The sequence below is a fragment of the Aethalodelphis obliquidens genome, unplaced genomic scaffold (genome assembly GCF_003676395.1).
Source record: "Aethalodelphis obliquidens isolate GAN/ISIS:26980383/991018 unplaced genomic scaffold, ASM367639v1 scaffold1, whole genome shotgun sequence".
Classification (NCBI taxonomy): Eukaryota; Metazoa; Chordata; class Mammalia; order Artiodactyla; family Delphinidae; genus Aethalodelphis; species Aethalodelphis obliquidens.
In genome coordinates, this window is record NW_020837945.1 from 82,668,412 (window position 1) to 82,680,913 (window position 12,502).

Below are 12,502 nucleotides of genomic sequence, written 5' to 3' on the forward strand. Positions count from 1 at the left end.
AGCCTGTGCTCCGCAACGGGAGAGGCCACAACAGTGAGAGGCCCAAGTACTGCAAAAAAAAAAAAAAAGAATATGTCTCTGCTGCTACCCACTTAGAAGGCAGAAAGGACTACAGAAGGTTGAGTTTTAAAGAACAAGTTCATTGCTTTTTTTTTAGATTCACATAAGGGAGAATAAAACAGAAATGAAGGAAGCTGAAAACTTCACATCCTAACAAACATGGATAAAAATAACAGATGCGGTGTGGATGCTCTGCTCTCTCTCACATAACACACTTCAGACGTGTGTGCGCGCACGCACGTATACAAACACCAATGCTCCCAAAGAGCACCCAAAAAAGACACAAACTTGCCTCTGCTTTCCTGTCATCTTCCCTCATCTCCCCTCAGAGTGGGGGCTGGTCACGACCCCAGGACTCCATGGTAAGCACCAGGGCCACCAGGGCCACCAGGAAAGTGGCAGCAACAACAGGCAGGTTCATGAGGTCCACCAGCTACTTGGCAGTTGTCGCCCCAGTACCCGGACAGCAGCCTCACCGCCCCCTGCATGGAGAAGGACTCAGTGGGATCCCTGTTGCAACTCTCCTCCCACTGGCACCTGCTACCTCCGCCTGTCCCCCCTCTTGTCTCACTGCACAAATGGAGAGTGAGGAGCCTCTGTCCCCACAGTAGGGCCAGGGACTCAGCCAGGCATGGGGGACTCCAAAAGGGGAGGAAAAGGCATGGCGTCTCACAAGAAGGCTGTGTCTCAGCCCAGGATCCAGCCCAGCCAAAGTGGACAAGAAGAGACGTGAATGACTCCTCCCAAGGGACAGCTGGGGCCCTGGCCCACCAGGAGACAGCCCCACCAGATGACGTCTACTGCCCCCAGAGGATGGGACAACTCGCAGCCCTGCCCAACTCCCATCAGCTGAGGAGCTCAGCCCCCACTGGTGGGCTCCGGTCAATTCACTGAAAATCAAATCACTGAATATCAACTTGCCAAGTTCCTTGATTTGGTGAGGATTTTTTCAGAGTTTCTGGGGGTTTGCCTCCCCTGCCACTTTATTTTATTTATTTATTTATTTTTTTTGCTGTACGTGGGCCTCTCTCACTGTTGTGGCCTCTCCTGTTGCAGAGCACAGGTTCCGGACGCGCAGGCTCAGCGGCCATTGCTCACGGGCCCAGCCACTCTGCGGCACGTGGGATCTTCCCAGACCGGGGCATGAACCCATGTCCCCTGCATCAGCAGGCGGACTCTCAACCACTGCGCCACCAGGGAAGCCCTCCCCTGCCACTTTAAATGCAAAGGATCAGATTTCCCTTAAATGCAATCTCCTGCTTTCCTTATTTGTGCAGATTTACATGTGTTCCTGCTCCTGAGTTGATCATACAAATTCCCTCAACTGGGTCAAGGAAGGCATCACAGCCCCTTCACAAGCGGGAACAGAGGTGCTGCAGGGGCAGGACCCAGAGTGGGCTCCAGCTGGGCAAAGGAAAACTCAGAAAAATACTCAATGATTTCTTAATAGTGGCTATCTAGGGGTTAGAATTCCTTCTTTCTAACAGGTGAGTTTTTCTTTCTTTCTCACACATTTGTGTATTACCATAATTATTCACAGTGATTTACTTTTATGATGAGCAGAAATAATTCTGGCAGCTCCCTTTGTTCATGAGATCATATATCAAGGCCAAAACAATGTTATAAGGGCGACTCCATTCTCAGACCACCATGATCATTTCACGATCCCTAAGAATTTTTCCACTTTTATCATCTGCAACCATGTCTCTCCAGTATTCCAGAATTTGCTCTATGTTTTTTCCTTCACTCATCCTCTTTGACTACCTAAAATCTGATGAGCTAAAATGTGCCCCTTCCAGCATGCCTGGTGAACACCCTCCTTGTCCCAATTGTGTTACTTTATGAAATTACCCCCTCCTGTCCCTTTTGTTGTGTCAGGGGTGTCACACTTTTGTTTCTCTATCTCCCATTATTTTCATAAAAGACTAAGGGTGAAATGCAATGAAACAGTTGTTCGGAAACTTTTTGGAAAGCCACAAACTCTTGTTTAGAATGCAAACTCTTATTTAGGCTTTCCCACAAGTTGAGAAGCTGACGTGCATTTTAGGGTGGCGGACACTGGACTCCCCACTCCCAGTAAGCACCTGGGCTGCCTCTCTCCAGCCCTCATTTCTCCCTCAGCCCTGAGGAGGCATCTTCTGCAGTCTGTAGTCATAAATTACTCAAATACCCGCATGGACACGGACTTGGCCCAAAGTGAACTGGCAGCTGCCAGCAGCGCCACCATGCGATGGCTCCGATGGCTGTTCATCGTGTGACATACCCAAAATCCAATGTGGCACATAAGAGACGGCCAAGGGAAGTCACTGGAGAATGCTGAAAGGTGACTCTCAAGTAAAAAGTGGCAAAGTGGAGGGCTGTACGTGAGGGAGTTTTCTCTTCAAAACCCAGGTGTATCAGAACCACCCCCACTTCTCCTCTGACCAGAGCCCCTGTTTTACCTTCCACCTCTTTCTGCCAGAGAAGCTCGGAAGCCCAGTCAAACTCTCTGCAGAGCCTGACTGACCCCAGGGTAACAGATCAAATTTTACATCCTACCAGCAACAGTTCTGAGACACTATAATACTCAGCAGAAATGCCAGCCCGGGCAGGTCACTGGAAACGAGTGTCCAAATCCTGCTTCAGGTTGCCTGAGTTCTTGAAGCTCTATTCCATCTCAAAGACGGCCCAAGCCCCTCTGCGGAATCCGGGCATGCCAGCCCACTGCTGTGCCATCCTGTCCCCTTCCCCGGGTCTCTTCCCGCTCCCTGAGGGTCAGAGGGAAGCCCCAGGAGCCGGTGGCCCTCTCTCTCCCTGCCTACCCTCAGACCCTTCTCCACTGGGGCTCACTCAGGCCCCTGGTCACAAAGAAACAACCACTAGCCCAAAGACTGGAAAAAAACGTTTTAATAAATACAAAAATCTCCAATAATGACTCTGCTCAGCTCAGGGGCAGCAGGAGTGAAGTGGGGGGGACCCTTGGTGCTGAGTGAGGATAAATTAAAAATCCCAACAAGCCAGTGACATTATGTACAGAAGGAAAGGGGGTGGGCTTCCAAGGCAGAGGCGAGAGAGCGACAAGGCCGAAGTTGGAGTGGACATGGCATTGGTCGGCCCTGGCTACCCCTCCCCCTTGTGGAGTTGTGGTTCCCAGAGGTAGTGGGGGAGGGAGAAGAGGCAGAAAAGAGGGGCCGAAGGCACTGGGTTTCCCGCAGGAGAATGCGGGGTCCCCGGCGCCCCTCCTCCCCCAGCCCAGGCCCCATCCTCTTGGTCACGGGGCCTTCTGGCTGCTCCCTAGGAGCCTTCAGCTTCTTTCTCCAGCTCTGGAACTGTCCTGGTGTCTGCAACTGCTGGAGACAGAGGGAGTGATCTTTAGAAGAGGAGTGAGGGAGTGGGGTGGCAGGGAGGGCACAGCAGAGCTCCTCTGTTCTGGTCCCAGAAAGATCAGAATTTTTTCAGCACGTCAGCACACACCAGTTGCATGACTTTAGCCTAGCTGCCTGATTCCTCTGGGCGTCAGAAATCTCATTCCTAAAGAAAAGGTAATCACGAACAAGTCCACAAGTTTGCTGTGACGGGGGACGGGGTGGCGCTTGTGCAGCAGGGGGCGCTATTCCCGCCACACGGCAGGGGCTCCCTTCCCTCCCCAGGCGTCCCACAGGCAGCCTGGAGCTGCTGCCCCAGGCCCCTCACTTACACCGCCGCCGGGCTGTGCAGTGGGAACAGCAGCGGCTCTCCTTCCCTGGGCCGCAGGACAGTGGCAGTGAACAGTCATCCCGCTCACAGTGGGGCACCCCTGCCTGGTGCAGGACAGACCAGATCCTGAGGGTCCCTGAGGTGCTGGGGCACAGCGGCCTTCAGCCTCCTGGGGGAAGCCCACCCCAGGAGCCTGCCCTCCCTGGGAAGTTCCCCTCCCCCAGGCCAGGCCCCCAATGCCCGCCTCACACAAGCCCTCACTTACCCCACATCTGCAGGTGATACAGCTCATCTCCCCAAAGGGGGGCACCGAAGGGTGCCAGCTCTGGCTCTCCGGGAACCACTGCCCTGCAAAACGGCAGCCCCGGGGCCCATCAGCCTGCATGGGGTCCCCCAGTTGGGGGTGGGCCCCTGACCCCACTGTTGGCAGGGAGAGAAGGAGGGAAGGAGGGAGAGGTCAGTAGATGCGAGCTCTGTGAGGGCCATCCAGGTTTTATTTGTCACCAGCAGTTTCTGGCACTTAGTAAGTGATAAATTTGGATGGATGGATGGATGGATGGATGGATGGATGGATGGATGGACGGACGGATGGACGGATGGACGGACGGACGGACGGACAGACGGACGGAAGGACGGATGGGTGGATGGGTGGATGGGTGGATGGATGGATGGATGGATGGATGGATGGAAGGGTGGATGGGTGGATGGATGGATGGATGGATGGAAGGGTGGATGGGTGGATGGGTGGATGGATGGGACAGGAACTGGATCCCATCACAGCCCACTAACACATGCACATTCTTTCCAGTGCGTGTAGATCCCTGGCTCCAGGCTAGGCACAGAGCAATGCTGGGTAAATACTGATTTAGCTGAGACATCCCTTCCATCCACCCTCACTAGGCATCCCCTCACCATGCATCCCCCCGCCCCAACCCAGGACAAGGACAAAAAGCCTTATCTGCCCCAAGAAGCCTCAGTGCCCACCCCCCTCACCTGGACACTGTTTGCAGCAGTCAGTGGGGTTGGCACGGACAGGCTGGGCACAGGCCAGCCGGGGACACTGCACCTTCTCACAGTGCACCTCTCCAGTGCCCCCCTGTAGGGATCCATTGAGTGAGGGGTATCAGGAAAAAGGAGGAGCACATAAGCCTCCTGCTTCCTCCCTCTCCTTTCCCATACCTCCAAAGTAATACATCCATGGCCTTTTACTCAGAGGCCCTGGGCTGGGGCTTTTTATGTACCTGAACTCAAATCCTCATTGTGGCCCTGCAAGGTAGGTGCTACCACATCTGCTTATGGGAGAGGAAAGTGAGACTCAGGGACGCACAGAAAGTGCCCAGGGTTACATGGAGCTAGTCAGCTGGCAGAGCCAGAGTTCACACCCCAATCAGTCCGTGCCCTTTTCCTTTATAGGAAGCCAGCTCTCAGAGCCCAGGGAACTCTTCTCAAGTTATTTTGATCCTTGAGCCCTCCTCACCAAGACAGGGCTTTCCTCTCCTACCAGCCCCCTCCCCGCTCTGCAGACCCGCTGGGTTCCAGCAGCACAGAAGACTGGGTGGCCATACCTTGCAGGTGCAGACAGCACACTTAATTAAGCCAAATGGGGGCACGACAGGGTGCCACCGGGTGCCCGCTGCCCGCCAGCTCCGGTCGCCATCAAAATAGCAGCCTGGTGGGGGACAGTGCCCAGCTGCCATTAGCACTGAGTTCATTGGCCGGGCCCACAACCCAGGACTGAGCCTCAGGCCAACCCCACAGTAGTCTAACCGCAGGGCCCACTTGTGGGCCAGTGAATCTGATGAAGTCTATCAGGTGTCACTTGTAACCTGTGCCCCTCAGCCTCCCTCCCCCCCCATAAACACTCCCCCCCCCCCCCCCCCCCCCCCCATCCCACCCAACAGCTCCTCTGGATTCCCTACCCCTCCACGCCCACTTCTGCTCACCCTCTCCAGGGTCCCTGTTCTTCGGCAGCCCCGGCAGGTCTCCGACATCTTGCTTCTCTGTGGATCCAAAGTAGTGAAAGCAGACGGTGGCCCCCTCCTTCCCTCCGCAGAGGCCTCACGCCCACACGGTGGACCCTCCATTACCCTCTCCGCTCCTGCAGGGCACTCACCCGGGCACACAGGGCAGCACTGATCCGGCGCCTGCACCGGGCTTGGGCAGCTGGGTGGCGGGCACACCATGGGGTCACAGATCACCGTGCGTCTCTACAGGGAGAGGTTGGGGGTTGACTGCGATCCTGACCCAGAACCCAGGCCCCAGTGTGCCCTTCCAGGGCCTCCTACCTGGCAGGTGCAGAGCGAGCAGAGCGGGTCATAGTTAGGAGCCCAGCGAGCCCCATGGGGGCGCTGCTGCCCCTCGAAGAAGCAGGTGTTGGGGTCTCGGAGCCGCCCGGGGCCACCAGGTTTGGCTGGCGCTGGGGCATCTGGGCCTAGCACAGCGGGCAGCGCAGCCACCTCAGCCACCACTGCATCCAGAGCCCCGGGCACCCGTACTTCTTCGGCCCCTGCTGCCGCCAGGCGCAGGCCGCCCGCCTCGCACTGGTTGGCGATGTGCACCTGAGAGGAGAGGCAGGTTGAGGCAGCGCCCGGGCTCCCCCTTGCGTCTCCACCAGCTGCGGCCAGTCAGCCCAAGACACCCTGAGCGCCCCTGCGCCCCAGGAGGATGCTATTATCCACGGCGATCATCCCAGCTGCCAAGGACAGATGGTCAGCTACTAGCCTCATTAAGCACCTCATCTGGCTTCAGCCTCCCGACCAGCGAGGAGGGAGTGTGTGTGGTTCTACCAGCCCCGGGGTTCAGAGACAGCAAGGGACTGACTAAGGCACACAGTGATAGCCCAACACTGGACCATCCCCACCAGCCCGCACTGCCTGCCTACCTGCCCTCGCAGCTCCCCTTGGGGGCTACCCTTGGTGGTGATCAGCAAGGAGGCAGAGCCCTGTGCCAGGTGCCGCAGCAGCTCAGGCTCCAGATCCTTGACCACGCCCTGGGCCTGTGAGTAGACAGAATCAGGGACGGGAACAAGGCCCTCTAGGGCTGAGCCTACCACTCCCAATTCGCGGGGAAGGACACTGAGGCCCGGGGAGATTAAGTAAGGCCTCCAGGATAGCAAAGCCCAGCGGCGATGGTGTAGAGCTCAGAAGCCAGGCCTCTCTAGCCCCGATTCCATGGCAACCCACCCCACGTCGGGGGCTTGGTCCATCCCACACACCCCTCTGGAGGTTCAGGATATTACATACTAGCCAAGAGATCCCACCAGAGTAGGATGCAGGAGAGAGGATGGATAACAAAAGGCTGAGTCAGATTCATACCCGGGTCTGTCTGACTCCTGAGGCTGCCTGCTCTCTGCTTCTCCTGCCAAAGGCCCACACAGCCTTTCATGCGAGAAAGTAGATCTTTTCCAAACTGCCTCCCACCAACACGTCCTCACCTCTGGGCCATAGAATCCCTTCAGCAGCCGCCGGGGCCCTGGCATCCCAGGAGGCCCGAGGAGGTGGGCAGTGATGGTGCCCTGTTCTGAGCCACCAAGCCCAGCCAGCAGCACTTCATAGTGCAGGTGACAGTGGGTATCCAGGGAGAGCCAGGCATGCCCTGCTGCCTGGCTCTGCACGGGGGGCAACACCAGGGCTCCTGCCAGGGGCACAGGTAGTGCTGGATCCAGACAGAGGAGAGGTGACAGATGAGAAGGTGGCCTAGAGCAGCGACTCAATCCCGGCATTCCCCGTCTCCCCCAGCACGGACTCCACAAGCTGCCAGGCACTGTCCACAGGCCCAGGGCTGGGGCAGCAGCAAGTGAGAGCCCTGCACCGTGTGTGGTAACAGGGAGGGTCTCCTGGCAGGGCCACCCTACACATCCCCACCTTCTCCAGATGCCAACTGGAGCTCAGGCACAGAGAAAGACACCATGCCAGGCTCTGGCCCTCTGGCACCATCCCTCACATGCCTGAGTCACAGGTTAGAGGACACCAAAGGGCAGGCAGACCCCTGGAGCACTCACTATCATGGCGGGCGCTGTGCCCGCTGTAGGGCAGAGCAGCCACGTGCCCCCGCAGCTCTCCATCTGGGAAGTCCTTGGTGCCCACGTTCAGGAACAGCTCATTCTGCAGCAGCATATGAGCCCCCCGGGCACCCAGCCCAGGGCAGACACCCACAGCCTGGAGGGCAGGGAAGGGTGAGCCCCAGCTGTAGCCTGCCAGGTCCCAGATGAACCCCTCCTCAGCTTTCACACCAGCCCAAGATTCTGAACCCTTTCCATGTTTTGTGCCCCCACTAAACCCATACATACTTCCTCACACCAGTAACACTGGATAAGAACCTGACGGGCCCAGGTTCAAGTCCCTTCCCTGCCACTTCCTACCTATGCAACCATCTTGAGGAGTTATTTAATCTCTCTGATCCTTCACTTCGCCATCTATAAATGAGTACTGTGAGGGCCAAAAATAACAGACGCAAGACAACCAGTACAGTTTGTGACACATAGAAAGGCTCAATAAACGGCAGCCACTGCGATCACGTTTGCTATCACGTGATCTGCTGCACTGGTCTCCCTGTATAACTCCTTCCACTTGACATGAGCTTCCTGAAGACAGGGGCCACATCGGATTTTCTTTGTACTGCAGTCTTTAGCCTGAGACTCACTAAAAAATGTGTCCAGTGAATCAATGCATCAGTGAGAGAGCCTGTGAGTGAGTGAATGACGCGGAACATCCCTGCTCATCCAACATGGCTTCCCACAGCCCCCTGCACTGTCAGCTCTGGTGCTGGGACCTACGGCTCTGCTCTGCCTGAAGCACTCACCATGTATCCTCCCGGCTGGAGTCCAGCCATGTGGCACAGGACAGTGTGCTGGTTCCTCCGCTGAGGCTTGGTCTCCAGCGTCATGGCCACCACCTCGCTGCCTGTACCTACCACCTGTACCTGGAGGGCAGGGTCAGGGAGGGCAAACTGGAGTAGCAGAGAAGGCCTGGGCCCTGAACCATTGCAGGCCAAAGCCCCGCCCTGCTCTGCTGCCCTCCCACCTCCTCCATCCCCCAGCTCTTACTTGGTAGATCAGGGAGCCATTTCCTAGCAGTGTAAGGCTGGCCGAGCCAGCTGCACCTGTCTGAACAGGGATCAGGGCATCGGCCCCACAAAGGACACTTTGCAGAACTGCAGAGGGGCGAGACAGGTGGAGGCAGGCTTGCTGCATGGCCATTCACACCCCCAGCCCCCAGGATCCCTCCTCTACCCCCCAGCCCCTCCTCTGGCGCTTCTCTGTGCCTCTCAGTTGTGTGTGCCCGGGGCACCAGGCTTCGCCCTGCCTCACCATCACAGCTCTGCCTGGCAGCAATGTGTCCACTGATGCGCAGCCCTGACCCACTTGCCCTCTCCAGGGCCATCTGCAGCTCCCCCAGCACCAGCCAGTCCATCTCCTGGGCTGTCAGGTTGGGCAGCACTTCAGCAAAGCCCGGCTCCTGGGGGCAGAGCAGGGTATGGTGGGCACAGCAAGAGGCCAGAACCAGTGGCAGTAAGAGCCAGACCCTTGCTCACCTGGGCCGAGGCATTGGCCTGGAGCTCTCGCAGTAGCTTCCCCTGGTGTAGAATCTGGAGCCGCAAGGGAACCTGGGCTGGTCCTGCAATAGCCGCACATGTGGATACCTCTGAAACATAGGTGATCTCCCTACCCTCCTCATATGTGCTGCCCCCATTCCACTTACCCCCACTCCTGGCTTCCAGCAGCCCACGGAAGAGCAGCAAAAAATGCAAGGAGTCCTCTGTGTCACTGAGCGTGAGGAGGGCAATGCCCCCTATGCCCTGCTGTGGGGGGCCTTCCAGGGTCAGGATGGCACTGAAGGTCTCTGGGGGAGAAAGGACCATGAGAGCCCACCAGAAAGTCCCCTCCTCAGCCCACTCCATTCCTGGGGGTAGAGAAGACTCCAAATTTCACGTCCAGGGGCTGTTTGCTCCCCTCACCTGCGGCCAGGGCCCGATGCCGGATGAGAGGCCCCCAGACCTCCCCTGAAGGGTGACTGGGTGTCACGAGTGCCACGTGCAGCTGTTCTGCCCTAAGGAGCCGCAGAGACAACCGAGGCACTGCTCGCCACACCCCACAGACCTGGAACAGAGAGATAAGAAGACTCTACTCAGAATGCAGGACAGGCCTGCTGAGAGGCCCATGTCTGAGGAAGGAATATGGGAAGCTGCCCCCAGGCCCTCCTAGGAAGTTTGAGAAGGGGCCCTGGAGCCAGATGCCAGGGTCCAAATCCTGGCTCCACCACTTACTAGCTGTGTGACCTTGAGCAAGTCACATTCTGCTACTGAGCCTCAGTTCCCTCATCTGTAAAATGGGCATCATAATGTCAGTGCCTTTCTCCCACTGGGCTGTTGTGAGGACCCAAGCAGGTAATGCAGAACATGCTCTCAGCACAGCGCCCAGACTGGATAAGCACTCATAAACGGCATCATCTCACCAGGCCATCTTGGGTAGGGGCTGCAGGGTGTTCAAACAGGATGCTGCCAGTGGAGTCTGAGAAGCGGATTCGGGTAGGGCGGTCCAGCCTGGTAATGAGAGTCCCCTGAGCACGGACTCCGAGCCTGAGCCAGAAGCAGCCCCTCCAGCCTCCCCAATTCTCCCTCCCTGGCCCCCAGCTGACCCCTCCTCCCTCCTTCCCCTTTCTCACCGCCGGTAGGAGATGGAGAACCGCAGACTAGAGCGCAGCAGTGACACTCGGGCCCGTGCCACCGCTTGCGACCTTGGCCCCGTCAGCAGCGCCACGAAGTCTGTAAGGGAAGGAAGATATCCCTAGTACCGTCACCCGCTGCTGCAGCCCGACCCCAACCATGACCCCGGTCCTCACTTGCACAGCCCCTGCCTACCCGTGTGGCCGTCTCCACGCCCCCGATCCTCAGCTCCAGGCTCCCCGCGGTCGCTGTAGCTTCTGTGCTCTGGGTCCCGCGGATACTCGAAGGCCAGGCCCGTTGGCTGCTTTTCCGGACCGCTGCGCTCTGCACCGGGGGTGGGGGATGCGGGTTTCAGCTGGGCACGAGGAGGGCCAGTTGGCCGCTCCATTCGCTCCATTCGTGTGGCCCAGGACCAAGCATCGTGGCCCTGCTGCCCTCCTCTCACCGCGGAGCGGGCCTTACCCTGGGGGCAGGTCTGGCAGCAGTGTCCGGGCAGCTGGCGCGGCTGCCCGCAGGCCAGGGTTGGGCACTCGGGTTTGATGTTCTTGCAGCTGACCCTGCCCGCACCCCTTGCGCGGCGACCCCACTGAGGCTGCTCGCAGAGAAGACGGGAAAACCGAATGAGGGCAATACGCTGTTGGTGAGACTCAAAGGCGAGCCGAGAGGAGGCACGGGACCAGGGCAAGGTCCTCCCACGGGGTGAGACTGCTCTGCTACATACAAGCTGCATAACTCTAGACAAGTTACTTAACCTCGATGGGCCGTAGGGTCCTTATCTGAAAAATGGGAGTAATGATAGTATCTATCTAGCATGGTTGTACTAGGAGTTAAGCGAGAGACAGACGAAACGGAGTTGGCAAAGAGCCTGACACACAGTGGGTGATCAATAATAGGCAACACCTGAGACTTGAAGGGGGCTCTTCCTCCCCGCTTCCTCCTTCAGAAAAATATCCCAGTATCTGCAGACTGACTTCTCTTTCTTCAGCAACTCCGAGTCCCTCCGACGTCCCAAGACCCCAGCGGTCCCCGACCCGCGAGGGCCCCGGCCACGGCCATTGGGTCCACTCACCGCCTCGCAGGCACACAACACGCAGCGCATCACCCCGAAGGGCTCCCCCAGGTCCGGGTGCCACGTCTCGTCCAGGGCATAGACCTTCCCGCCGAAGGAGCAGCCTACGGGGACGGACTTGGCTGGCGGCAGCTGTCCCGCTCCTACCGTGTACCCGCCCCGGGCGCTGCCGGCCGGGCCCCGGGTCCCCGGGCGCGACGCGCCTCGCGGCCCCCGCCCACCCCTCCGGGCCGCCCGCCGCACTGAGCCACCTGCACCCGGCGCCCCCTCCGGGCGGGCGCAGACTTGCCCCGAGCAGGACTCCCCGCCCGCGCCTCCCCCGGGGCGTCCACCTACCTGCTGCTCCCCGAATGGGCAGCGGCTCCTTCTCGGGCCGGATGGGCAGCGCTGGGTGCTCGGGGCCGGCGCCGCGGGCCGGCCGGGAGCAGAGCAGCAGCAGCCCGAGGAGCAGCAGCGGGGCCGGCGGGGCCGGGAGGCTCGGCATGACGCGAACGGGACAGCTGGGGAGGCGGGAGGGAGGAGGGAGCTGGAGAGGGAGGAGGGAGGTGGGAGGAGGGCCGGGCCGGGGGCGGTACGGCGGGAGGGGGCCGGGGCCAGGGCCCGAGCTGTGCGGCTAGGGGCTCGTCGGGCGGCCGCGGAGTCGGCGCCGGGCCGGGCGGGGCGGGAGGAGCGGCCGGGAGGAGCGCGGGCGGGCTGGCGGCCGCTGACCCGGGCCGTACGCGGCTCTAGTGCCCCGGGCGACGGCTCTGGCCCGTTTTATGCCCCGCGCCCGGCGCCCCGGCCGGGGGCCTCCTCCTCAGCAAACGGGGCGGCGGCGGCGGCTCGGCGAGGGGCCGGGCTGAGCCCGGGGGGTCCGGCCCAGCAGCAGCGGCCCGGATCGCGAATGGGGGAGGGGAGGGAGGGGCTGGAACCGGGCAGGGGAGGAGGGAGGGGCTGTAGGAGAAGGGGGAGGGGAGGGGGAGGGGAGGGAGGGGAGGGAGGGGAGGGGAGGGACCAGGGGGCGCAAAGAGGGGAGGAGAGGCGGGTCTGGAGCCC

At 59.6% G+C, this 12,502-nt stretch overlaps 1 protein-coding gene across 8 annotated transcripts; it reads right to left on the reverse strand.

The window, feature by feature from the left end:
- Positions 1-2,922: 2,922 nt before the first annotated feature.
- Positions 2,923-12,361, reverse strand: CHRD (chordin). Of its 8 annotated transcripts, none has more exons than XM_027109980.1 (23): positions 11,804-12,361; positions 11,468-11,571; positions 10,861-10,990; positions 10,594-10,722; positions 10,398-10,497; positions 10,188-10,275; positions 9,691-9,832; positions 9,435-9,575; positions 9,268-9,350; positions 9,044-9,191; positions 8,780-8,886; positions 8,536-8,655; positions 7,736-7,892; positions 7,169-7,389; positions 6,617-6,730; positions 6,021-6,293; positions 5,849-5,942; positions 5,679-5,735; positions 5,301-5,404; positions 4,729-4,831; positions 4,001-4,155; positions 3,737-3,839; positions 2,923-3,386 (listed from the first exon to the last, which is right to left on the reverse strand). In XM_027109980.1, the coding sequence occupies exons 1-23, from the start codon at positions 11,949-11,951 to the stop codon at positions 3,334-3,336; spliced, it is 2,874 nt and encodes a 957-aa protein (XP_026965781.1). In that variant the 5' UTR covers positions 11,952-12,361; the 3' UTR covers positions 2,923-3,333. The 8 variants fall into 8 exon arrangements, 6 of the variants coding, with proteins under 6 accessions (XP_026965781.1, XP_026965771.1, XP_026965761.1 ...); XM_027109970.1 differs by having other exon boundaries at positions 2,923-3,389; XR_003433415.1 differs by having other exon boundaries at positions 3,275-3,386; positions 3,737-3,879.
- Between the last annotated feature and the right edge of the window lie 141 nt (positions 12,362-12,502).